At 41.3% G+C, this 27954-nt stretch overlaps 1 protein-coding gene across 1 annotated transcript; it reads left to right on the top strand.

Moving 5' to 3' along the window:
* Positions 1 to 1675: 1675 nt before the first annotated feature.
* On the top strand, positions 1676 to 27950 carry arhgef33 (Rho guanine nucleotide exchange factor (GEF) 33). Its single transcript, XM_052011214.1, has 11 exons — positions 1676 to 1744; positions 3911 to 4047; positions 7690 to 7829; positions 8237 to 8494; positions 9389 to 9518; positions 10884 to 11022; positions 14757 to 14864; positions 15810 to 15896; positions 20155 to 20303; positions 23067 to 23913; positions 27801 to 27950. The coding sequence occupies exons 1-11, from the start codon at positions 1676 to 1678 to the stop codon at positions 27948 to 27950; spliced, it is 2214 nt and encodes a 737-aa protein (XP_051867174.1).
* Positions 27951 to 27954: the final 4 nt, after the last annotated feature.

Below are 27954 nucleotides of genomic sequence, written 5' to 3'. Positions count from 1 at the left end.
CAAAGATAGATTGGAGAACTGGAAGTCCACACAAGATAATAGAACTGGAGGAGATTACAGAATTAGGGATGGGCTAGGCTGTTGGGACGGGAGCAAGGAAAGGGATTTAAAAACCATGCTCACTTTACTAATAAGTATTTTGTCTTTGTAGATTCCTTTCATATTGTTTTACCCTTTTTTGACCTTTCATATTACAATAGAATCCACTTTTTCAATTTTATTTTGAGGCACTTTCAGGAAACTCACTTTCAAGCTCACAATTCAACAAGATATCCAGTAGCTCTGATCTTTGCATATGGTTTTGAACAGAGAGTTATTCATATGTAATCAGGATACAGAAACAATCAAACATTTATTTTTCTACTGTTCAGTTGGGAAACGTTATTGAAATAATCATTACTCTGGCAGAATTACCAGATTTGTTGTTATAGGAACATAGGAAGGAACTTAGGAACCAGGGAAAAAAAAACATTCAGCCCCTAGACCTGTTCCGCCTTTGAATTAGATCATGATTTAATCCTGTTCCTCTATTGTAGTTCAATAGCTAGGGCCCAGGCATGTCTGGCAGTGGTGGAGAGATTAAAATCAGATATGTAAAGGAGACTAGAAATGGTAGAATATGAAGATCTCAGAGGGTTGCAGCACTGGAGAAGGTTAGAGAGAAAGGGAGGGCAAGGTGACCAGGGGCAGGAGTGGGAGGTAGGGTCACTTGAGTTGGGATGACAGTCATCTTTGGGTAGCAATGAGATCCCAGAGCCACTCAAGCTGTGGGGGGCCCAAGAAGACTGCTGGTCAGGTGTGTTCCAGAAGTCTATCCCTCACAAATAAAGCGACACCAGGATTTACAGTTAAACCATAACAAGGAGATTATGAAGGATTAAAAAAAATCAGGAGTCACCATTCCAATATATGGGAGGGTGAGCAGTAGTGTGTCTCAGGTGGAGAGTGTGGTGAAGGCAGGCAACTCTCTCCATGAAAGTAAGTTTGGCGATCATGCCACTGGTAATGATGGAGACTGCAGAAAGCCTGTTCTAAGGGGAGTGCGTGAGAAAATTCAGAATTTTGGCCAATGCATGCAGTGGTTACATGCACACATGTGGACGATCCAATAGTGTGGAGGTGCAGGCTGAGGCAGATTGAACAGTTGCACATAGAAAGGTGATACTCTGTGATGTGAAATTAATAGAGTTGTAAGAATGTGCCTTTTTTAAACCCAGGGATTTGCAATGTGTGGGTGCCTGCCAGCAGGAACTGTGCAATGTGTACCAACGGTTGGTAGAGCCACTGCCTCAACAGCTCCAGGAACCAGGTTCAATCCTGTCCTCAGTTGCTGCCTGTGTGGAGTTTGCACATTCTCCCCATGGCTGCATGGGTTTCCTCCCACATCCCAAGAAGTGATTGTAGGTTAAATGGCTATTGTAAAGTGCCCCTTAGTGTAAGATTAATGGCAAAAGGAATCAAAAGTGGAGTTGATGTGAGAGAGAATAAGTTGCAAGGGTACAGGAAATAAGGAGAGAGGAAATGGGACTAATGGGATTGCTCTCCTGTGAGCTGGCATGGACTCAGTGGACCAAAGGGCTTCCTTCTGAATTGTTAGTCCCTTCACTGTAGGGCAGCAAGTAAAGAAAATACTGCAGAACCATAGCAGTGAGATCTTTGAGGAAAGGTGTGCATGATGAACGTGATGAAGGAGGTCATCATGAGCGGAAAGGAATCATCAGGGAGCATAGCTTCAAGAGAGCTCGTAACACAGATTAGGTTGAAATGTCTTGGAGCCATGAATGGTCCTTGATGAGCAGTTTGCATCTGGAGTATAGAGGGAACAGTGATCTTGCTTTTCTGAATGATGGGCGTATTCTATTTATGGTCATGTAAAGTTTAAGTAACTTTAGTAAATGGGAGATTTGTTATAAATGAAGTGTATTGTATAAGCATTGGTATTAGGACGCATCATTGTTAAATTTGATTTATACTGTATTATTGTTTATTATTGTCACATGTACCAAGTTTTTGTTTACATGCCAGCCAGATAGATCATTCCATCAAGGTAGTAAGAAGGAAAACAGAATGCAGAATACAGCATTAATAACTAGATCTGCTGAGAGCAGCTCGCAAAGAATTACTATGCTCCAGCACTATCTTGGTATTGTTGTTGAGAGGGTTAGAAAAGTAGGTTTATGTTAAACCAAATTTGTAGTTGTTTTCAAATAGTGACTTGCATAATCTTGTATTGTGCGTAAATAGTTAAAGAGAAAAATAATTCACTCTGTGTAGGTAGTTATTGTTGTCACGCTGTGTGTGTGTATCTATCTATCTATCTATCTATCTATCTATCTATCTATCTATCTATCTATCTATCTATCTATCTATCTATCTATCTATCTATCTATCTATCTATCTATCTATCTATCTATCTATCTATCTATCTATCTATCTATCTATCTATCTTCTATATATATATGTGTGTATGTGTGTATATATATATACTTTGTATCAACCACTGCTGTTACCAAGGTGATGTTTGCCATCAACGAAGGATATTTGGTGAGAAGTTCTTTCATGTTTAATTGCCTTAACATGCAACAATATAAACAAGAACCTACAAATGCTGTGATTGTAGACAAAGAGAGAAGTGAGGCCAGTCAAGTGTCTGAAAGTCAAGATGTTAGATCAACGTAAATCAGCAAGTACACGGGTGATGGGTGGTCAGCCAAGACTATATCAGAATAAGCAAGTCTCGCGGTAACAAAGGCATAAATGAAGACTTCAGCAGATGAGGAAGGACAGGGGCAGGGGGACAGGATGTTTTGGAATTGGAAGTCTCAGTGTGGCCAGAAATTAATCTTAGTATCAAATAAGATACCACATTCTGGATTGTCTGGCTTGACCTTACAGTTTAGTGACCAAAGATAGGAGTAAAGTAAGTGCTGGGTAATAGAGTTTGTTTCATGAACTAAAGCCAAGGTCTTCAGTCCTCCTCACATCTGAAACAAAAATCCTGATCATCCAAGAGTGAAAGTTGGGTAAGAAGTGTGACAAATCAGTTCAGATATTCACAGTTGTATTTCATTATTTTATTATTGTGTGTCAATGGCAAAACGTCTGTGTTTCAATCTTTTTTGAAAGTTATTCCCACAACTTTTCAGCTTTGCTTGTGGACTTAATTTGCATGGCAGAAGTGATGGATTTTAGTTGAGGAATCACTGTGCCTTTTGCATATCCAAAACAAGGCAGTTCTTTTCCATATTTTCCTTTCTTAAATGGCAATAATTCCTCATATTAATTCCACATTTTTTCAATTTGTATTTCTCCTTTATAAGTAATATCTATATTTCTTTCCAGGTTCACCATTTGTGTTAGGCCATTTCTAGATAAAGAATGACAGAACCTCCAAAAAGTCAGTCTACGGCAATGCTAAAAGGTGATGAGATACCACAATCCTTGCCTGTTGCACCAATAAAGCATTAGCCCACTTTAGTACTTCTTTAGATTCTTGATTCTCAGTTGGGATGTGCCTTGATCTACTACTGGTTCCAATGAAACCTTTGTGGCCTCAGGACTCCCAAAGCCAATGAAATATTTCCAAATATAGTCACCTTTGTAACATAGGGGAAAACAACAGGCATTTCGTGCACTGTAAACATCATTGAGGTAAATTACGTTTCATAATATTGGTTGAAGGTTAAATGTCGGACAGAGAGGATAGAACAGCTCTTCTTCTGAATAATGCCATGGGATTCAAACATCCAGCCAGGAGTATAGACATGGCTTCAATTTTTCATCTTAAATAGGTGATGCTTCTTATTATGAGGCATTCCATCAGTAGCATACCGGGAAGAGCCAGCATTGGGCCCCATAGGCCTTTGATATAGAAACTAGTAGTCTAATGTTGTTTTAATTCATGTTGCAGGAAGAACTTCAAGGAACTGCCACTCAAACCAGGGAACTGAGTGAAAGACAGAAAGAAATGGGAGCATATGTTGAAATGCTGCAGCAGGACAAAGCCCACAGTCAGAAAAGCATTGGATCTACATCAGCACAAAATGGGTAGAGGGAATACTATTTTATGTTTGCCAGAAAACTGTACTGATCAATGGAAATTGTTGCTGTACTCAGGTTCAAATTTATGCAGTGTTTCAGGCAGCCTCAAGAAGCCTAAAGAGTGACAGAGACAAGACGATGGAGCTCCACCAGAAAGTTGTAAACTCAAAATCAAGGATCATTTGGCCACTCAATCATGTTTCTGATTATGAGAGGGATGTTGTTAGACCCCTATAGCATTGTCAGTAAATTTAATGTTACTCAGTGTTAATAATCATTTACTGGCAAGTCGTGCTTGCAGTTCTGATACAATTTCCGTCCTTGCAAGACAATTCCAGGCTAACTTTGCACTCACTTCACATTGCCTTAGACAAGCCCCAATAAGCTTTCCTAATATCCCGTGTGCTACCATCACAATTCTCCTTAGCCTAAGCTTGTATTGTTTAATATGTCTTAATTACTCTCATCAACCCCTCTCACACTGAAAATTATTGTCTACAGCTGTGGAGTCTGATTTCTTCAGGTTTTAATTGTCATTATGGATTTTAAATGTAAGTGTAATTTTATCCCTCACTCCTAATCCACTTTTTTTCACTCTTTGTATTTCATGCCTCTGTACTTGATTTAAAGTTGAATTTGCCCACTCTTAATTTACATTTCTTTCTCAGTCTTTGCGCTGTTAACTTCAAACTAATTAGGTAACCACAAAGTTAATTGCCCTATTCATTAGTGACCAAAATGCCCTGATATTCTTGCTGCAATGTGAGCAGCTCACATTTTTAGCAAACGTCCACATGTAAAATGTAAAAATATAACTTGCAAAACCAAATTTAATTAATGGCATACATTCTTAAATCCCGTTCTGCTGCAATCTTTGACTCATTATCTTTTATCCACGTAACACTGCAGGAAGAGAATTTCTACAATTTTTCCTCAGGGACTTAAATTTTAATGTCTAAAATATTTAAAGCAAATAATCAGATACTTAGATATTTGACAAAAACTTGAATACATTTATTAACTGTTAGTGTAACATCTTAATTAAAGACAATATCTTGCAAGCCTTAACCTTTTCCAAAAACCTGAACTTGGACTCATTCATACCCAGTTTTTATATGCAAAATACACCTAAAAATCATCTTGTCACATTTTGATGCAATTTCGCTATTTCTGTTCGATGTATGGTCCATTGGGAAATTACCAGTCCAATTTTCCTTAAAGTGGGCGTTAATCACACACGTGATGGTGTCATCAGTATGCTGACACAATGAGGGAGCATAACAGCTATGTCCTATCAGAATCACTTATGGTTGGTGACTTGGTGAAGGGTTTGCTCCCTGTCTGACAGTGAGAGAAGAACACAGGTCAGTGGTTGCACATTTCTACACCAATTTCAATTATTAATGAAGGAGTAAGTGTCAGGCACCAAGTCACCAACCATATGTGAATTAAAGTGTTCCTGATAGGACATAGCTGTTATGTTCCCTCATTGTGTCAGCCTTACTGACCACTGATCCACTTGTGCATCAGATTATTTTGGTGTGTTTGAGTGCTGCTGTGCAGCACCTTTCCACTGCAGAAATCACTGGCTCTGATCTCTGCCTACACTCTAATCCCAGGCCACACAATGGCTTGGGACCACTCAGAGGCATAGGCACAATCTGGGGGTGGGAGAGGGGATCTAGCCAGACATAATGAAGATGCCTGTGTTTCCCTTCTCTCCTTGGCAGCCTTTCATACAATTGCTAAGAATGGCAAGTGATTGTATCTGATTCCACCACCTCCTCTGGTGGAGCATTCCAGATATCAGCTACTTTGTGTATAAGAAACTTACTCCTCAAATCCTCTTTAAAACTCCTTCCTCTTACTTTAAAGCTCTGCGCCTGATTTTGATGCCCCTACCACAGGAAAAAGATTTTGACTGTCTACCTTACATATGCTTCTCATTATCTTATACACTTGTGTCAGGTCACCCCTTAGTCTCCTTCGCTCCAGGGAACACAAGTCCAGTCTATCCAATCTCTCCTGATAACTGAAGTCCTCCAATCCAGGCAACATCCCAGTGAATCTCCTCTGCCCTCTCTCCAGCGCAATCACATCCTTCCTATAGTGGGGTGGCCAGAACTGCACACAATACTCCAAGCGCAGTCTAACCATTATCTTGTAAAGTTGCAACATAATGTCCCAACCCTTGTATCCTATTGTCAGAACCTATAAAAGGAAGCATGCCATATGCCCTCTTCACCAACCTATTTACCTCTGTTGCCACTTCCAGGGAACCACAGACTTAGGACCCTAAGCCCTCTAGGTTCTGACACACTTCCTATGATCCCTAGTGGCAGAGCAGCTTCATGTTTCAGAGCACCATAATGGGGGAACACTCCAACAACCATTTAAAGGTAAATTTCACCAATCTCACAATCTTTGGGGGGGCTGCCCAATTGGGCATTAGCACTACACACAACTTCCCTTTAGCCCATCATTTATGCAAGAAATCCAACTTCTAGGCATTAATATTTTGCCCATATTTTTTGCTGTTAGCTGAACAGTGCAATATATTGCACCTCATTTCCCATATTCATCACTACCAGTAAACTGGATTTTTTTCCTGTTGTTTTTGCAAAGTTTTAATTTGAAAAATTAAATCAAAATGGATCAGAACAGATGTCAGTGCAAAGAGGCCATCAGAAAGAAAGAGACGGGATCACGGTGGCTTTGAGAAATTTCCTCTTTGAGAGACTTCTTGATGACAACAAAGGCTTCAAGCAAGATATTCCATCAGACTATGTAGTTACGTATCACAGAACTCTGTTGAGATCACTTTTAGGATAATGTAGTTGCTAGAATGTTGAATTTACCATTAACATTGATTAAAGCTACCAATTGGTTTATTTACACTTCTAGAGGGAGAACTTGAGGAACAGAGAGTGAGCTCTTTCTACCTGGTTTGGGAGCACCTCGCTCCAGCACCAATAGACCTCCTGGCCTCTTCACACCCAGCGCTATCAAACCCTTCAGTTACCCACCCCAAGGCTGCTATGTTATCTAGTCATCCTCCACTTGAGTACATCTAAATGTCAGAATACACCAGTGCTGAGAAGTCCCACAATCTGCATCATGGTGCTTCTAAACTCCATTCAAAGCTACAAAAGTTCAGCCCATCTCCCTGCTTGTGCTACTTAACTCGGTTACAGCTTCTTTCCCAGTGCTGCCAGCACCTTGGCTTGTCCTGCTTTAGATCGGATACGTATTGCCTGCCACCTTACTTTGCATCCTGTGTTTTAAATAAAAGACAATTAAGGAGACACAAGAGATTGCAGATGCTGGAAATCTGAAGCAACACACAAAAAGCTGGAGGAACTCAGTGGGTCAGGCAGCATCTATGGAGGAAAATGGACAGTCAAAGTTTTGGGTCGTGACCCTTCATCAGGATTGGAAAGAAAGGGGGCGATGGCCAGTATAAAAAAGTGGGGGCAGGGGGAAGGGTTGATAGATCCTCCTGCTGCTAAGCTTTGTATATGTTTTAAGATCATCTCTTTAACTTCTTACCTGTACCTGAAATGTCCAGTGCTTATAACACACCAAGTAGGTTTCTGAAGTGAGTAATCTTGAGAAATTGATATGGATGATTTTCTTTTTTTTCTGTAGAACATGGAATTGGGAATATCAGAAAATAGGAGAGAATTACCCAGGAGACCAAGCTCTGTATTGTAAAATGTACCCTAATTATGAATCCAGACTGAATAAACGCTACTCTATGAGTCTTCCCCATAACACATTCCACAAAGGTAAGCTTTATTGACAGCTTCTTTGTTGTTGTCTTCTACTTCATGTCATACTGATGCTTTGAAATAGATCTCCTGTGAGCACCACTCGCCTCCTCCTTCCCCACGTGTTCTTAATTTAGGTACATTCCCATCTTTCCCTATCATATCTTCCTTTTCCCCCTAACCAATTGCCTTTCCAAACCAATAGGTTGTTTCCTAATCAATGCACTCTCATTCTCATTATCAGTATCTTTAACACAAACATCTGGAAACCTGTCATGAAGGGAACCAAAGATAATTGACATCGCAACTTCAGGACCAAGTGCTTGATCCAGGTTGATGATGTTCACTGAGGATAAATGGCAGCCTTCATATCTGGGTCATGGCCAACCCATTCTGATAGTCTAATGGATTTATTTGTATTCCAGTTGTGCACAATACAGACATGGAAGCAGAGCCGAACTCACCTGTTGATGTTCATCCAAGACATGAGATAATATCCCCAGTGCTGAGAAATGGTAATGAGTTTGAGGAACTTATTGACAGTCAAAATTTGGACTGTGGAGACACTCTCAAAGAACTGAACCAAAATCGACATGCTCCCCGAGAAAGTGGTTTGGAAACCAGCTATCTCACCACTGAGCCGGACAGCAAAAACATTCAACATTTGAAGGAAAAATATCAAGGTAACATTTTACTATTTGAATTAATCAATTTGGCTTTGTAAAAGCTTCGTATTGTGAACGAACTCACCAGAGTTCATGTTCATATGTTAAGGCTCCTCTGTGTAATCTCCTCTAGGGTTAAAAAAGTTTCTCTTCCTCATCTCCTGATGACTTAAATACTTCGTGATATGGTTTTATCTTCACCAGTGGCTGTAATTCACCAATGACATTTACAATGGCTACAATGTCAACAGGTTACCTTATTATTGGGGGAAGGGGCACCAGAATGGTACCAACCTAAAATCCACATGTACATATTTCCATCGGGGCTGGTGGACAGCAACCAAGAACAAAACCCTAGCCCAGGAAGACCACAACCTACAAACTAGTGTAGGCTGCTTGAATAAAGACCACAGCTCAAATTAAGCACCTTCCTAATCTGAATGGCTATTCACTGGATGAACCCATCATTGCTATCTGAGATCATTTTAAAAATGCCTTTCTAAATTAATTTTATTGGAAGTGGCATATGAGAGGCATCAGGAAAGATGTTTTCACAGCGAGTTATTGTAGTTTTCAACACATTCACTGAAAGAAGCAAATTCAGTAGGAGCTTTCAAAAACCTAATTGGGTGAATATTTGAAGAGGAAAAGTCTGCAGGGTGGCGGTGAAAGAGCAAGGATAAATGGATGGCTCCTTCAAAGAGCGGGAAGTGGAATAATTGACCCCGTGGCCATTGTTTGTGCTTTATGAATCCATTTTATTTTGTGGTACACCATTAATTATTTGCTTCACAGTTAAGATTCTGAAACTTTTTGAGATAGTTACTTGAATGAAATGCAGAAGCTGAAAAGTAATTCTAAACAAAATAGCCACATATATTTTCCATTCATTCTCTGCTTTGTACTTTCTAGTCAAAAGACAGCAAACTGTTGTGGAAGTGCTGAAGTCTGAAAGACTGTATGCATTTTATCTTTCACTGCTTGTGAAGACCAATATTTCCGTGAAGGGAATGGGCATGTCACTGAACTGCAAAAACCCAAGGTATAGTTTACACTTATGATGCGTCTTGTGCTCTATGTGGATTTGGTGAATGTGTTCATTTTCATCATCAACTTATGTTAATTTTTAAAGTGAGCAAAATAAAACAAGAAAATCTGGCAGAAAAATTCAGGGAGGAATATACCTCATTTATAATGTCACATTTGATCTAGATACAGGCTGTCCCAGGTAATGAAAGGTTCCATTTTTGCAGACATCGGTAAGTCAATTTTGTCCATAAGTTGGAAAATTTGCTGACATTACCACAATTAACACACTTCAAAAGTACTTTTTTTGTTGTAATTGTTTGGAATATCCTGCAGCCTTGCAAGGCACAATATAATTTAATTCTTTTTTCTAATAAAAATATTATAGTCAGTACTCCTCAAGACTTTTCTCTTGTTTGTTCTAATATTCCACTGTCCCAGGTGAGCTTGGTTACGTTCTCAGAAGTTTGAACCCACCATGTAGTGTCCCCTCTGTAAAATGAGTTTCCTTACTCTCAGAAGCAAGGGACTTCTTCCTTTCTCGCTCAATCATTATCCATTTGAATTTTCACATTCCCAAGTTAGGAATCAATGTAACCATTATCACCTGATTAATATAGTTTGCTCATTTGAATTTTAGCTGTATTTTGTAGTATTGGCCTCAACTAATACTTCATTTTTTAAAATTTACTGGACATGGACGTCACCAGTAAGGCAGCGTTTATAGTCCATCTCTAATTGTCCTTGAGGAAGTGCCAGTGATTTACCTTCTTGAACAGCTGCGGTTGGGGTGGTGAAGATACTTTCACAGTGATGTTTGGTACAGAGTTCCAGGCTTCAGATGGTGAAGCAGCATTTCCAGCTCAGGGTAGCATGTTACTTGGATGGAACCAGAAGGTAGTGGTGTTCCTATGCACCTGGTGCCTATGTCTTTCTGGGTAGTAGAGGTTACTTGAAGAATTGCAGCAGTTCATTTTGTAGAAGTTGCCCAGGGGTGAATTTGGTACCACTCACTTGGACTACTTTGTCCTGGTTGGCATTGAGTGTTGTTGAAGACAACTTCATCAAGACAAGTTTTTTTTTCACTGAAAAATATAGACAAGGTTTTGTTTCTAATTTTGCCACTTAAACACTGTAGTAAAATCTATTATAAAGTCTATTGTTTTCTCACTGAAAATATTGGAGGAAGGAAAATAATGGTAAAACTGTATAAAACCAAAGATGGCCAGACTATCTAAAATAATTATAGTATATTTCAAAAGTTGACATTAAATGGAAACCAGATTTGGAAGCTTCCTTGGACAGGAGATGGTTAACAATCCAGGTTACATGGGCAGACAGTTTCCTTAATCATTTGTTCTTTACTGCCTTTTCTTCACAGTAGCACCTTACCTAGTTCCCTGAGAACACTCACACAACTGCACATCTCTCTGCTTTATGCCTTGGAGGAGCGGGTGTACAGATGGCAGTGGCAAGGCATTGTGGGAGACATATTCATGAAGCTGCTAAACAACCCTGAGGTAAATGTACAACTAGACTATTAAATGTAGGATTGGTTTGTTAAATGTTTTCTCAAGAACAGAGGGTTTTATGTGATTTATTGGTAAAGAATTTCTGTATCTGTTTATTAATTTATTTAAGCTAATATTAAGAGGAGTGTGGTTGATTTCACAAAAGCTCTGCTCGCTCCCAGACCTTATTTGCATCAGTTTAGATGCTTTACAGTGCAGATGTGACCATGTCAACCTCACAACCCAGGCTTTTCATTGACTGGAAAGCATCTTTTATAGAACTGGCTCCCATCCTCTTCAAAATGGGAAACTAAAGTACCAGAACAGGGGATTGCAAGTAAGTTCAGGAAAGAATTCAAAAAGGTTAAACATAAAAGTGCAAAACAAGGAAAAGATTTGAGAAGAAATTAAATAGATTAAGAGAGATAGTATTTAATTTACTTTAGGTAAAGTTTTGTTTTATGTTTTTAAGTTGGTAAGTGAAGTAATTGAGATAATTTGCTTTTTTTAAATAATGGTACCGTCAGGCAAAAGGTTCACCTCAACCTTTTGCTAAGCTACAACCAAAGTCTAAGTGAGCTCTCCAAAAATTTGCCAAGAACAGTTCTTACATCCAAAGCATACATGTTTCACATTTCTAGTACACTAAACAGCTGAGCTAAACAGATGTAAAAATCTGAATGCTGACAACTATTTCAATCGTGTGCCTCTGTTGCAAATTTCAGGTGCAACTGAATGAGGTCTGCATTTTTTGGTATTTTGTGATGGGGTCGGGGTAAGATATGTAAGAAATTCACAAGACAGAGACAAAGGAGCAGAACTAGGCCATTCAGCCCATCGATTGGAGCAAGAGCTGGCCAGTCAGCCCTTGTTCCTGCTCCACCATTCAAGAAGATCATGGCTGATCTTTTACATCAGTGCCACTTTCCTGTATTAATCCCACATCCCTTGGATTTCCTTAACATCTAAAAAACTATTCATCTCTCTCTTGCATATGCTCAGTGACTGAGCATCCACAGTCTTCTTGGGTAGAGAGTTCCAGAAGATTCACCACCCCCTGGGTAAAGAAGTTTACCAATCCAAAGAATAGCCAATATCATCTCTAAAATATCATTCCTGCATCCACCATGCCAAGTAATAAGAATTTTGTATATCTCAATCACATTACCTCTCATTCTTCTGAGCTTGAGAGAGAGTACAGGCCCAGTCTGTTGAGTCTGTCCTCACAGGACTGCCCCCTTCCATCCCAAGAATCAATCTGGTGAACCTTCACCTCTCTACAAATATATTCTAGTTTAAGTAGAGGGGTAGGGGTGTAGTCTAAACTAATTGGGGCCCTCCTGCTGTGGTTGGTGTGGTGGCAGGGAAGGAGTTAGGATCAGGATGTGCATTGTGGTTACAGAAATGGAATAGGGTGTACAATACCTGCTCTGATCGAGGCGGGTGGGATTCAAGGATCAAGACCTAGGGCCGTGATTAAGTAAGTAGCCAGGAGTACATTGAGGAAAGGATGGTGGGAGTTGGAGATCGTGGCCCCCATGTAGGGAAGTGATTGGTTCGGGAGGACTTAAGTGACATCAATGCAGTTGGGAGGGGGCTGGTTTAGTGCTGGGTGTTGGAGGTATGAAGAGTAAGTAAATGACTTATCCAACACAGGGTCCAATCCAGAGCTTAGATGTGAAAACCAAGTTCATCTGGGAGTAGCCAACAACGTGTGCTACCAGGGTGAGTTGTTCAATTTCCCCGCAGGACTCCAAAAGCAGTAACACATGGACAGAGACAGAATCCTGTGCACTACTGATACAAAAACCATATCAGATGCATGAATCAGAGAACAGTTGCAGTATAGAAGGAGACCATTTGGCCCAGCATGTATGCACCAGCTCTTTACTAGAGCTACTCATTAGTTCCACTCCTCAGCCCTTTTTCTGCAGCCTTGCAAAGGTTTCCTCTCCATAGATTTATCCACTTCCCTCTTGAAGGTCACAATGGAACCTGGCTCCACCACATCTGCAGGCAGTGCATTACAGATTCCAACCACATGCTGTGTAAAAAAATGTTTTCCTTCTGTCACTCGTAATTCTCTTCCCCTTTGGTATGCTTATGACTTCTAATCCTGGACCCCTCCACCAAGAGGAACACCATCCCACCATCCACTCTGTCCAGACCCCTCATCATTTTAAATACTTCTATCAGATCTTCCCTCAGCCTTTCCTTCTCTTAAAAAAGTGTCCTGGCCTCTCCAATCTATCCTTGTAACTGTCATTTCTCAGGAACCATTCTCTAAAACCTCCTCTGGACTGTCCCAAAAGCCTCCACAATCTTCCTGTAATGAGGTGACCAGAAATGAACACAAAACTCCAGCTGAGGCCAGGCCACTGGTTTACATAGGTATTGGTATTGGTTTATTATTGTCACTTGTACCGAGGTACAGTGAAAAACTTGTCTTGCATACCGTTCATACAGATCAATTCATTACACAGTGCAGATACATTGAGTTAGCACAGAGTGCATTGAGGTAATACAGGGTAAAAACAATAACAGAATACAGAGTAAAGTGTCACAGGTACAGGGAAGTGCGTCTTCACTGCTTTTATACTCTATTGATAATCCCAGAATCGTCTATGCCTTATTAACCACTTTCTCAATTCCCCTGCCACCTTTAATAATGTGCATCCATTTACCACAGGTCCCTCTGCTTCTGCAACTCTTGTAGAACAGTATCCTTTGTTCTAATTATTACACCTTCTCATGTTTCCTACCAAGATGCATCATCTCACATCTCATCTGCCAAGTGTCTGCCCATTCTACTGACCTGTTTAAATCCTGGTGCAATTTATCTTTATGCTCTTCATCGTTTATAATGCTGTCAAGTTTTGTGTCACAGGAGTGACTCATATCTGGAAGTGCCCACATGAATTTCTGAAGTGTCACAAAATTACCGTGAGATGTTTGTTACAGATCCTCCCCAGATTACAGGAAGGTTCTGTTCCTGTGAACTGTTTGTAACCTGAACAGTTTGCAAGTTGGAAATGCAGCCGTAAACCAAGTTTCCACCCACCAGAAGATGTCTGCAGCCCTACAGAAGTGTGCAAATCCATCCTGCCAGTCTCCCAAACGCTCGTTTATTTGTATGGGCTGTACACAAGTCAGATGTTTGTAAGCTGGGGAGGACCTGTACTGTATTTTGCTCCTGAAAAAAATTGCATCATATGAAAAACAGCAGGGTTATGAAATTGAATTTCCAAGCATAGCCATCTTTCCCCTTTTACAGATGCAGAAATACAAACCTGTTGCCAGACTGTAATTCGCAAGGAAGTTATTCTTCTCACAAGTGTGGTAGATTGTCAACCTATTGGATTAGTTGAAAGGCAAAATGGGAGATTGTCTGAACCAATCAGATCAGTTAGATGGTATGGTAGTAGAGTACTGGAAACAGCTATCAGTATTCATGCAGAATAGTTGCTCTCACCATTCTTTGCTGTTGACCAGAAAATTTTAAGATGAGCTGATAGCTTAAACTTTCAGTGTTGAAACTCGGCATTGCTGCCATCCACCAACACCAGGTAACAAGTCGTTCGGATGATTAATGGTACAGTGAGACCTTAAGAATGAAGAGAAAAAGTAAATATTAATAAATCTAACAATGATCCTATTCATGACATTAATTTATGTTCAATAACCAACCAATTTTATTGTGTTAGTGGTAGTCTGTAAATGTATGTTATCTTGTTTCTTTACAGGACAAGTTTTTGGACAATTACATCATTTACCTGAAGGAGCTTCCTGAGTGTATTTCTGTGCTTAACATCAGCAGTGGAGATTCTCTCATACTTAACAGGCAACGCAAGGTTACTAACACCTTCCAACATTTGTGAAGAGCAGATCATATCTAATATTAAATATAAAACCATGCCAAGCATTCTGTAAAAACAGTCCAATTCATACGACAATCCTTAACATCTTTATGATAATGTTTACTTCCTATTTGAGAATTCATTGAATTCAATGTTTGGAACAAATTTCTCTTCTTAATTTTATAATTTCTTTTGAAAGGAAAGGATCAATATTGTGTTTTTAAAGGCACTATTCTATGGATTCAAATAGGATTTTAATCAAATAGGATTTTATCCTGAAGATTTTGTTCTGCTTTCTTGATGGTACTTGAGGCACTTACATACCACCAGAAAGTAACCAAACTGGTCTGCGTTGAGCTAATCTCAGTTGGGACGCCATCACAGCTATCAAAATAGTCTCCACCTTGAGGCTAGTGAGAGAGTCAGGGGGAATGAACAGGGTTGCCATGCTTGGTAAATATCTACTGATTGCTCACTTGTAGGTGACTAATCAGCTTTCTCAGATTGCCTTTACTGTTTGCCTTCACACATGGACAATTGGAAGAAGCACTGGAACTGGCCTCATAGAATCATTTCCCAGTGCCTCATGGAGTCATAGAGCTGTACAGCAAGGAAACAGGCTCCTTGGCCCAACTTGACTGTGCCGACCCCTAGAAAGGAAAACAGGAAAGGAGGGGAACAATCTGGGAAGGTTGTTCACATATAAATGATAAACTTATGAGATATCATTTTTAAATTCTAATGTTTAAAATGATGTTTTACTATGTTGACCAATTATCTAATTTTTAAAAAAAACTTTACCTGTTTTCATTCTCTAACTTATTCAAATAATTAAATTTCTCTAACCTTCCATAGAAATAACTAACATTCACAACATCCCTCTCTTGGAGATGTGAATGCTAATTATTTCAGTTTGACAAACATTGTCTCTTCTCACAGGACAGCCCTTCTGAGTCCAGAACTGATCTACTGGTGCTGCTTTTTCAGCCAATTCATCGTATCCAGGAATACATTCTGCTTCTTCAGGCAAGTCACAAACCATTCTCACATCATGGGTTACTAACCGTCCAAGATAAAGTGATCATATACCTGATGATAATTGTAGTCACCAAGAAATTAGGGGCTTTGTCCCACATCCCAACCAATGTACAGTCAGGATACTTCTTCTGATCTTTCACACTTGCTGTCTGTCCTTAGTTCTCAATATAGTACAGTGCACACATAATGAAATGGGTGCAAGTAAATTGGTTTATTACTGAGGTACAGTGAAAAACTTTGTTTTGCATGCCAGCCATACAGATCATTTCGTTACAACAGTGCATTGAGGTAGTACAAGGGAAAACAATAACAGAATGCAGAATAAAGTGCTACAGTTACAGAGGAAGTGCAGTGCAGGCAGACTATAAGGTGCAAGGCCATAACGAGGTGGACTGTGAGGTCAAGAGTCCATCTTATTGTACCATAGGATTGTACAATAGTCTTATAACCGTGGGATAGAAGCTGTCTTTGAGCCTGGTGGTACATGCTTTCAGGCTTTTGTATCTTCTGCCTGATAGAAGGGGCGAGAAGGGAGAATGTCTGGGTGGGGTCTTTGATTATGTTGGCTGTTTTACCAAGGCAGCAAGAAGTGTAGACAGAGTCCATGGAGGGGAGGATGGTTCCCATGATGTGCTGAGCTGCGTCCACAAATCTCTGCAGTTTCTTGCCGTCTTGCACAGAGCAGTTTTCATATCAAGCCGTGATGCATCTGGATAGGATGCTTTCAATGGTGCATTGATAAAAATTAGTGAGGGTCAAAAGGGACATGCCAAATTTCTTTAGCCTCCTGAAGAACTAGAGGCACTGGTGAGCTTTCTTGGCTATGATATCTATGTGGTTGGACCAGGACAGGCTATTGGTGATGTTCACTCCTTAGAACTTGAAGCTTTCAAGCCTCTTGACCTCAGCACCGTTGATGTAAATAGGAGCATGTGCATGGCCCCCCCCTTCCTGAACTCAATGACAGCTCTTTTGTTTTTCTGACATTGAGGGAAAGGTTGTTGTCATGACACCATGTCACTAGGCTGTCTATCTCCTTCCTGTATTCCGACTCATCATTATTTGAGATACGGCCCACTAAGGTGGTATCATCTGCAAACGTGTAGATGGAGTTAGAGCAGAATCTGGCCATGCAGTCATGAGTATATGGGAAGTAGAGTAAGGGTCTGAAGACATAGCCTTGTGGGGCACCAGTGTTGCGAATAATCATGGCGGAGATGTTGCTGCCTATCCTCACTGATTGTGGTCTGTTGGTCAGGAAGTCAAGGGAGGTGTTGAGCAAAGGGAGGTGTTGAGTCCCAGGTCTAGGAGCTTTGAGATGAGTTTGCCTGGAATTATAGTATTGAAGGTGGAGCTGTAGTCAACAAACAATAGTCTAATGTAGGTGTCTTTACTGTCCAGATGCTCCAGAGAAGAGTGTAGGGCCAGGGAGACAGCGTCCTGTTTTGGAGGTAGGCGGATTGCAGTGGGTCGAGGTTGTCTGGGAGTCTCTGGTACAGTAGGAGTATGTCTGTGCTGCTGCTGCTTCTGCATTACAAGGACCACAACTGGGCAAGTGGGATTTCCAGGTGCTGATTGGCCAGGTGGGGTGTGTTGTCCATCTCCTGCCAACCACTGTCATTGTGAGGACCTGATCAGAGCTGCTCTTTGTCTATTCTCTTGAGGAGACCAGAGCTTTTGTCTGCCCCTCCCAACAAAGGAAGAGGTGGCGTTGGAAACTGCTGCTGAGGTGTCTGACATTGGAAATGGAAAAGGGAAAAGCTCCTATCCCTGGCTTAGCCTGATCACCCTGAAGCATCTCCTCCTCCCCCAGCCCCATCGTTCACTAACTACTGCCTGGTGTGGACCCAGGTGAGGGATCCAAACCTCTGTGGAGCTGCAGGGGGCCAAAAAATCCCTGCAGACTGTTGTTGCTGGAAATTCACCCCATCATCTGGGTGATCTCCCCAAACCCTACAAATAAAGTGTTGGGAACTGCAGTTAATTACTAGAATGAGCTGAACGTTATCTGGGTCAGCTCACTATTGAGAAGGAACAGATAGTAGCATTGCACATCTGGGATCAGACTGTTGGGTGGGCAAGGGTTGGTTTGCATAGAATTGGGATGATGGGTTCCAGATGAAAAGTCCCTGCCATAACTGTGAAATATTCTTATCACTGCTACAAAATAAGTAACGAATATTGCCACACAATAAGTTATGGATGACCCTTTGCAGAACAGCCCCTTTTCAATTGAACACCCCTATTAGAACATAGAACAGTACAGCACAGGACTAGGCCCTTTGGCCCACGATGTCTGTGCCGACCATGATGCCAATTTAAACTGCACATCTGCCTGCACATGGTCTGTAACCCTCCATTCCCTGCCTGTTCATGTACCTGTCTAAATACCTCTTAAATGTCATATCTGCTTCCACCACATCCCCTGGCAGCAAGTTCCAGGCACCTACCACTCTCTATGTAAATAATAAATCTCCTTTAAATTTTCCCCCTTTCACTTTAGACCTATGCTCTTTGGCATTTCACATTTCTATCCTGGGAAAAAGACCCTGACTGTCTACGCTATCTATGCCTCTCATAATTTTATAAACTTCTATCAGGTCGTCCCTCATTTCCCGAGCAAACAATCCAAGTCTGTTCCACCTCCCCTTATAGCTCATACCCTCTAATCCAGGCAACATCCTGATGAACCTCCTCTGCACCCTCTCTAAAACCTCCACAACCTTCCTGTAACGGGGCGACCAGAACTGCACATAATATTCCAAACGTGGCCTGACCAAAGTCTCATATGGCTGCAACGTTACTTTTATACTCAACACTCTGACTGATGAAGGCAAGTATGCTTACGCCTTCTTTACCACCCTCTCTACTGGTGTTGCCACTTTCAGGTAGCTATCGACGATATTAAACAAAGCCTCCACCACCCCCCCCCCCCCCCCACCAGCAAAGTTTAAGCGAATGCTTCATGGGAAAGCTGAAAGCCACCAAGGTCTTCTTCACCCACTTCCTCAATAGTCTCCATACTAATTAATGAAAGATCTTGTCCACATGCAAGGTCAGTGTATGTCCAACCTATGAGCAGGTGGTCTTTTAAATATATGGAACCACCCATACCAATAAAAGTCTCCAATTTTTTTATATACACTTATTCCCCAAGAGTCTCCCAGAATTAAAGATTAATCTTCAGAAAAAGAGAGAAAACTCTTTGGAGAAGTAGAAGATTTTTCTACACTATCATTGAACTCCCCTGTTTTTTAGTTATTGTGCAATAAAGACATTTGCTTGGTTTTCATTGGTGTGGCATTGGATTAAGAAAATGAACATAGGATTGGAAGGTGAGTGTAGGTGGGGGTGGGAGGTCATTTTGCAGCTCAAGGAATGTGACCAACCAGTGTTGACAACTTTACAACTGTTACATATGTGCCTCTTAACATGCACTCTGCTCAAATTACCTTGTTCATAGGCTACTTGTGTGTCTAACTATGTGGCAGTTGGAATTAATGCATCAGGCACACAGAATGGGTAAAGTCGATATTGATGCTGCTTTTAAGTATGGAAGAGTTTTCAGATCCATTGTGGGCTTCCTATCTGCATCTTTATTCTGGTTCAACAAAAAGAATTATCTAGGGACTTTCCATGCTGCTATTTAGTCTTTCTCTCCTTGAAAAATATAAAAAACATTCAAAAACAAATGGCTACCAATAAAAACCGGCAGTTACTTAATTATTAATTATTTTAAGGGGCATTCATCACTTTAGAATGCCCTAAGTTTGTGATAGACAACGCAAGTTCTTTACTACTCCTTTCTAAGTGTCCGTGCATTTTTCCTCAGACGTAGCCAACCTCCCTAACTTTGGCCAGTTCTACTCTACCTGACTGTATACAGGAGCAGTCCGTATAACGCCAACTCCCCACGTCATGTATCTTGTCTCAACTTTCTCTCGTTAAGCATGAAGCCAAAATCTTTTTGAAAACATGCAAAAGAGTTGGCACAATGTAATTATCTGTGTAAATCACAATAAATAACACCAGTGACATTCTTTTTCTACCTATTAGTGACACGGTAGATGTGGCAGAAAGATGTCTTCAAGTTGATATTTCTAATTAAATCATATAAATATTTGGATAGAATCTTCCCTGTTTAATTAAAAAGCTGTCTAGATATAGCAGATAGAGAAGTTCTTTTGCTATAAAGCTATCCTTGTAGAGATGGCAAATATTAAGTCATTTTCTCTTTTATTTATAGAACATGCTAAGGCACACGGAACCAAACCATCCCGATTATTACTTGCTGCCCATATGCATCCAGCACTTTCAAATCTTCCTTTCTCGATACAGCCATTTACTACAGTATAATGAGGAACTGCTCAAACAGAACAGAAAACACTTAACAAGGTGAGTAATTCAAACAATAGAATTATCTTCTTCTTCACAGGCATTCCCCAAGGATTGAGGATGACTTGTTTTCACTGTAGCTTTTGTGGTGACTAATGAAGCTAATCTAGGAAGAGCAGACTCTCCCAGAGATGGGGCAGAAGGTGGTGGATGGTGCAGAGAGGTTTAGTTTGTGAGGGGATGCACTCCTTCCACCACTTATGCAGGGCCTCTGTGTGCTCCTGATGACGTGGCCTGGAGCTTCTCAAAATCTCCTGAAATGCTCCTTCTCCACAATGGATAGTCATGGGCCAGAGATTCCCAGGTCAGTGGGGATATTACATTTCTTCAAAGAGGCTTAGATTATGGACTTACTATTGCAGTTCTGACTGAAATTCAGAGTCTCCTTGACCCTCATGTAAGGAATTGCCTGCTGAAGCAAGCAGTTTAGTTGTCACAGAATAAGAGAATAATAGTGTTGTTGACTGATCAGGGCAATTGATTAGTTGACATCAGATCAGATCCAATTAATTTATTGTCATATACACCAAGGTGCAATGAAATTCCTTGCTCTCACATGAAGTTCACAGAGTAACCAGATCCAGTGTGAGACCAGGAGAGCACCAGAGGTGGAAACACAAGAGACCGTCACAGATGCTGCTCGACCCACTGAGTTACTCCAGCAGATTGTTTTGTTGCTCCAGAGGTGGAGAGGTTTGGGAATCATAGCCCTGAGGCCAAGCATGCTAAACTTACTAAATACCACCTCTCAATTTATACGAATGCTTTATTTTAAAATGTGAAAGAGATCTATCAAATTTGCATTTTAAGGATTTTAAACATGAAGAGGGGAGAGATGGAGGACTGGGGAAATGTTCTAAAATAGACGGAAGTTAAGCATAATCAAATGTTGGGCTTTTGGCACCGCAGGTTAAGGTGAAAACGAAAAGTCATAATGTCATTGAATGGGGAAAGGAATGTATGATTTGCATATTAGTTGTAGAACAGAAGGTTAGGGTCAAATGAGCCTTCTTTACCCAGACGTATCAAAGATAAGAAACAAACTGAATGAATGAATTGGAGGTGATGACATGACCATTGCTAAGATGTGCTATATTACAGTGAGAACTGGGAGCAAAATGTATCAATTTAGAAGGAAAATCAGGAAAATGATACAGGGGAAAATAGGTTCTGTGGTCAAACAGGCAATCAGTGCAATGACAAGAGATGTTACAGTCAGAGGTAAGCAAGCAGTGGATATTTTATGGGTAGAATGAGAACCAGAATAGGATTTAAGCCGACAGTGGGATTTGTGTCTGGGCCCCTCATAGCAGCTGTGAGATGGAAGACTGCATTAATCACTCTCTGTTTTATATGGTGACAGGGCTACAGTTATAAATTTAGTTTAAGGTTAATTAATCAGTCTAATGCTTTCGAGGAGAGGGAGACCATCTCTGTAATGTCACTGTAAAATTTGGTGGAGGTCAGAGTGTTGTTACATAATCCGTAGTTTGACTGGGATTGCCAGAGTCACATTCCGGAGAACTAGCATGTCCTTCATGCACCAAGCTGCCACTGCAGTGAATCCATTCACAGCCTTCCATATCTTATGTGGCAAGTCAAAAATATTGGAGCCTTTACTGCAGGGTCAGATTCTCGATGTCCACTCTGGACATTGGTTTCATTCCATGTTTTCCTCCAAACTGCTGCACTGCCTGCCCTACTAGGGCACAGGAACATGTCTTCAAAGGTGTCTGAGAAACCAAGTGGTGAAAGGAAGATGTACTACACCTCTACGCATGAGGAGGCCTGGGTTATCAGTCATGTGGATGACCTCTCTGTATGTAGCTTCCTCACAGAAAATACCTGCAGGAATAACATCGGCCAGCGCTGGTAACTACCGAGTTGGTGTATATTTCAGGGATCCAGGGAGTGCACGCCTTGTGGGATTTAGCTAGACACCTGCACATTTGGATTAATTGCCACCAGTTCCTATGAGTGCACAAGACCAGTGGAGGATTTTGATTGCGAGGGACAATGGTGCATCTTGGCAGTTCATTCAAACTCACCCTTGGCCTGTCAGAGTTGAAAATATTACCACGTGGAATAAACCACGGCTACCAAGGTATCAAATGAGAGATTGCAACATATACCTGGCATTCCTGCAGAGACCATGGGCCAGCACTGGGGCTTCGGGTCAACTTGCACATAGCTGGTGGGCTGCATGTACCAGATCAACTTTCAGAGGCAGCTCGTAGCTCATTGCCTCAGGGTGGAGCCACGTGGGCCAGGCAGTGAGACAGGAACATTGTTACTAATAACTGCCCCAACACGTAGACACTGGGTCATTCTGTGAACAGCCTCCAATGCCGAACGTTGCTGACCATGGGCAGAGTGTCAGTAGTGCACTCCCTCCTTCCTTATTACATACCAAACTGCACAAAGATCCCAATATACATCACAGAATCCTGACTTACTCTGTCCGAGGAAGGCAGACACTCTACTAAGAAGTCCATCCAAAATGGTGATGGTCAGAACGTTAGCGTAAACAGGAGGCAGTTTGCCACTCACGTGCCTATTTAACCAGAAAAGATACTATTAAAATCTGCCACCATTTGTGATAATTTTTCAAAAAAAATCTTTTTCAGTCTAGTAACAAAGGGAACATACGTAATAATATCCACACCCCATTTTAGTCGATTACCATAAGGTAAATTCTGTAGTGTTAATAGTAGGTTTAAAGTAGAAAACCAATTAAAACTAATGATTTTATTTTGATTTGAGGTGCATGATGACACAGGCACAACAGAGCAAGATGAAAGGAATGGAACAAATTCAGAGCTTGAGGTTAGACAAAACACCCAGAAGACACCAAAGACTTGATGATCTGGACTACAGCCCACTTTACACCAGTGACCTTGAGCTAGAGTATAAATTACCACCAGTGACAGGTGCATCAAAAACCGAGCCTCTCTGCGGGGAAACCATAGACAAGTTCAACTTGAACAAAGCAAGATCCCTCTTAAGTCAACCAGGTAACAGCTCATACCTCACAAATCCAAAATGTTCCTCAGTGAACAATGGAAAGAATTTTTCTCCTGATTCCCAGGAATTAATGTACGGAGCCTTGAGAGGAAAGGTCGGACACGAGTTACAGGAAACTCCAATTCACTCTGAAGATGCAGAATCCATTCAAGATGCCTCTTTGTTTGATCAGTTCTCAGTCAGATCTTCTGATTCCAGCTTGGACATACATTTCATGAAAAGATTAGACTACAATTCCGCGAGTGAGTCTGAAACCAATGATTACTCTTCACAGCTCATATCCCCTCATCCTGTCAGTCAAGAGGACCCCAATAAGATGTACCAGTACCATTGCTATGAAGCAGACTACGATGTGCTTAATGAAACAGAATCAGAGAATTATTCCAGACCAGATTTCACAAATGCCCCAGTTGAAAATCTGAAATTTCCTGTCTCTTTAGTGTTAACCAACACCAGAAGCCCATCACTGAAAGCCAAAGTGTCTGACCCACCTGAGATGATAGTATCCAGGACGAGAAACTCCCAGAAAGAAATCTCTTCCTCACACAGATCTAAAGCTTCAGATGCATGGATGGAATCAGAAAATGTAATGTATCTATCTTAAATCTCTTATCTAGATAAACCAGTGGTCTTGAACTCAAAACTCCTAACAAAAGAGGTATGGAATAAGTCAGATGTTTCATACAAGACTGACAAGGTTGGTATAGAGTCACTCTGATTATCTGCTATTTGTCCAGAAATCCTGATGGTTTGGCACTGGCCCACCGAGTCCCAGTTTCCATGCTCCCGATAACACACCAGGGCTCTGACCCCCTTCCTCCCATTAACACACCAAGGCCCTGGTTCCCTTTCTCCCTTAAAACTCACCACTTTCTTTTTCCTGCACTTCCTCTAAACTCACCAGAGTCCCGTTTCCCATGTTGCCTTTCAACTCATGCGGTTTACAGGAAAATTTATTGTACCGTGTACTAAAAAAGTGAATGAAAAGGGGTATTAGTTGGAATGACATCTAAAAGTCCAGAAAATCTGCCAGTCCTGCACCACCAAAGTCCAAAGAGTGCGGGATTAACGGAGTTTTACTTTACCTGGTTTCTTGGAAACACTGTGGGCTGCTAATAAGAGAAATGAATGATATGATCTTTGACAGATTTACTTGTCCCATTTTAATGGCTTGAGTTATGCTGTGAGAGAGATCAGACTCTAATGAAATGGTTGCAACAAAATGAATAGGTGGGGGCCATCATACACACCAGGACTCTGACTCCCTTGCTCATACACACACCAGGTATATACACATAAAACACTCTGATCTCCCTCAGAGCATAACTCAAACTATTAATATTCATCATATTCATAACATACATTCGTCGCTCACTCTACCCGGGTGGAAGCATTACAGCACTCATGCAGACACCAGATGATGCAAGTTGCATGTTTTTGCCTGAACCAATAATCTTATTTTCCAGAACCAATACTCTTATTTTCAGCAACTATACACACTTTCACACAGAGAGTGGTAGGTATATGGAACGAGCTGACAGAGGAAGTGGTAAAGGTGGGTACAATCACAACATTTAAAAGACATTTGGACAGGTACATGGATAGGAAAGACTTAGAGGGATTTGGGCCAAACGCAGGCAAATGGGAGTAGCACGGGAAGGCAGCTTGGTTGGCATGGACGAGTCAGGCCAAAGGGCCTGTTTCGTGCTGTGTAACTCCAAAAGCTATGCTATCCCTGATCAGTCCTTGCCTTTTCAATTGGAAATAAATTCTGTCCCTCAGAATCCCTTCCAATAACTTTCCCAGAGCTGAAAATACCACTGGAATAAACCACTGCTACCAAGGTGTCAAATGAGAAATTCTACACAGTACCTGGCATTCCTGTGGAAACCATGGGCCAGTGTTGGGGCTCTGGATGTAGCTGATGGGCTGCATGTGCCAGATCAGCTTTCAGAGGGAGCTCACAGTTCATTGCCTCAGGGTGGAGCCACGTGTGGGCCAGACATTGGGACAGGAATTTCATAGGAAAGACAGAGGAACCGGAATTCATGTACTTGGAGAGGACAAACAAGGCAAAGGAATGGACAACACATGCTCAAATACTAAGAAGTGTAGAGGAGCAGAGGGACCTTTGTGTGCAAGTTAACCAGTCTCTGGAGATAGGAGGACAAGTGAAGAAGGTGTGGTTAAAAAGAAACACAGGATACTTGTCTAGAAATATAAGATGAGAAGTGGTCAGACAAGAGTGAGAGCACTGTGTACAGCTCCTTTCACCACACTACAGAAAGGATGTGAAAGCAGAAGAGGATATTGCCAAAGCTGGGGAATTCTAGGTATCTGGACAATATCTAGGAAGGGGTTCTTTTCCTTGGATTAAGGCATCTGATGTGAGATTTAATTATAGTCTTTAAATTATGAGGGGCCCAATGGAGTGATAGGAAGGACATACTTCCCTTCGCAAATAAACTAGGGACATTGGTTTAAGTAAAATGGTTGGATTAGAGGGAAGTTGGGAAGACTTTTTTTTAACCCAAAGAACAACATGGAATTCACTATCTGAAAAGACTGGTGGAGACAGAAACCCTCATCACATTTACAAATTCCCCAAGTAAACAGCAATCTGTAAGGTTATAGCCTCTCTCACAGTTCCGGTAACCTGGGTTGCATCCTGACCTCCTGTGCTGTCTATGTGGAGCTTTCATATCCTTCATGTGACTGGGCTTCCTATCACATCTCAAACACATGCAGGTTGGACGGTTAATTGGCCACTTTAAATTGCGCCGAGTGTGTAGGTGAGGGGTAGAATCTGGGAGGAGTTGAAGGGAATGTGGGTGAACAGGTTAGAGGGAACATTATTGGAATAGGGTTGCTCTGTGAGACAGCATAAACCCAACGGGTCTGAATGGCCTCGTCCAATGTCCATTTTTGTCTAGCACGGATATGATGATGCCAAATAGTACACCACCCCCCTCCCGCTATGTTGTATCATTCATTTTTCTATCATTAATCCAACTTTCCCCGAGATTGAGGGAACTATTTGTATTGAAGAAGAGAAGCCAGGATTGCAAATGAAGCTTCTTACCTCTCTTGGGATTGACGCCTGTTGTATATTTGCCGTGAATGAAACATCCATATCTTTTCTCCTGGCTTTTGTATGCTCCCTGAAAAAGACACATACTTCTGTAAAAAAAAACTGAAACTGTTATTTCATTATGTTAATGAATAGTATTAGTGCTATTCTCTTGCATTTCAAATCTGTTGCTAACATTCGTCAAAAACCATGAAGGCCCCTGTGTGCAAGCAAACAACTGCTCTTGAATTTCCTGAACATACTATCTCCCATCACTCTTGGCGCAGTACTTGACATTCCATGTGTTTTTATCATGGCAATCTATACCTACTTGTCCTTCTTGCCCTGCCCTTATCCTTTAATATGGTGAACAACACCATCAAACAGCTAGGTGGGACTTCACTCACCTGCTCCATCTTCTCATGCACGCACCATTATTCTGGTGACCCCCATGCAAAAGTCCTTGGCTTCATGTACAGGTTGACTCTTGATGACATTATCAAAAAATACTCCAGGTTCCAAATGAATGTTGTTGATGGCAGCATCACCATGCCACATTCTGTCCAGCCTTCCAATGTCCCTGACACTTTGCACTAGAAGAGTTGAAGCTGTGTTCATCGAAGTGCTGGTGAAGCTGAAGGCCCCACCTCCAGACCCCTCCACAAACTCTTTTCCCTTCTCACTGATTCCATCCTTCCTCCTGACTCTTGCCCACGGCCGAACTAGTCCTTTGATTGCATGGAGAGCTTCTGATCACATTCTGTCCCATCACCAGCTCCTTCCTCTTAACATTCTTATAACCTCAGCTCATCAGCTGCTGAAACCTTCATCCAAGCCTTTGTGACTTCTTGAGGTGACTAATCCATTCCCCGACCTCCCATTCTCTTCTCCTGTTCACTATTCCCCTGGGCTTGCTCACTTTTGGTGCCCCCCCCATAAATACTTCCATTTTAATACTTCATCCTCGTTTCACTAGCGTTTCCATTGTATTCCCTCTATGCCCCCCTACAGCATTCTCTTATCTCTGCTCTCCAGCAGTTATCAGATTTTAATCGCTCCATCAATATCAGCTGTGCTTTCAGCTGGCCAGCCCCAACCTCTGGAATTCTTTCCCTAAATCTGTCTCTCCTCTTTAAATAATAAAACTCACCCCAAGACTAAGTGGATCCTGATATCTCCTAACGTTGCTCAATGTTAAATTTTGTATGATTGAAGCCCTGGCAGGTACTTTAATAGTAAAATGACAACCGCAGGCTACATATTTACACAAGCTAATCCTTGCATGATGCTAGTCTAGGTAAGGTTAGATAGTTGGGTGATACTGTGTGCACCTCCATATGCAGTGGTGGGAGGTGAAAGAGCTTCATGGCTTGGGACCATGACAGTTTTCACTTTTGTTTTAGGATAATTCTGTCATGACCATGAAATTAGAAGAGCCAGACAAATTCTACAAGAAGGAAGAAAATAAGCAGACAGCTTTTAACGAACAAAGCAGGAAACAAGAACAAAAAGGATTCAGAAACTCCTTCCGGAAGTTATTCAGGAAGAAGTAAGGAA

This window comes from Pristis pectinata, chromosome 3 (genome assembly GCF_009764475.1).
Source record: "Pristis pectinata isolate sPriPec2 chromosome 3, sPriPec2.1.pri, whole genome shotgun sequence".
Classification (NCBI taxonomy): domain Eukaryota; kingdom Metazoa; phylum Chordata; class Chondrichthyes; order Rhinopristiformes; family Pristidae; genus Pristis; species Pristis pectinata.
The sequence above is the reverse complement of the archived record's forward strand: the minus strand, read 5'-3'. Positions and strand labels throughout refer to the sequence as shown.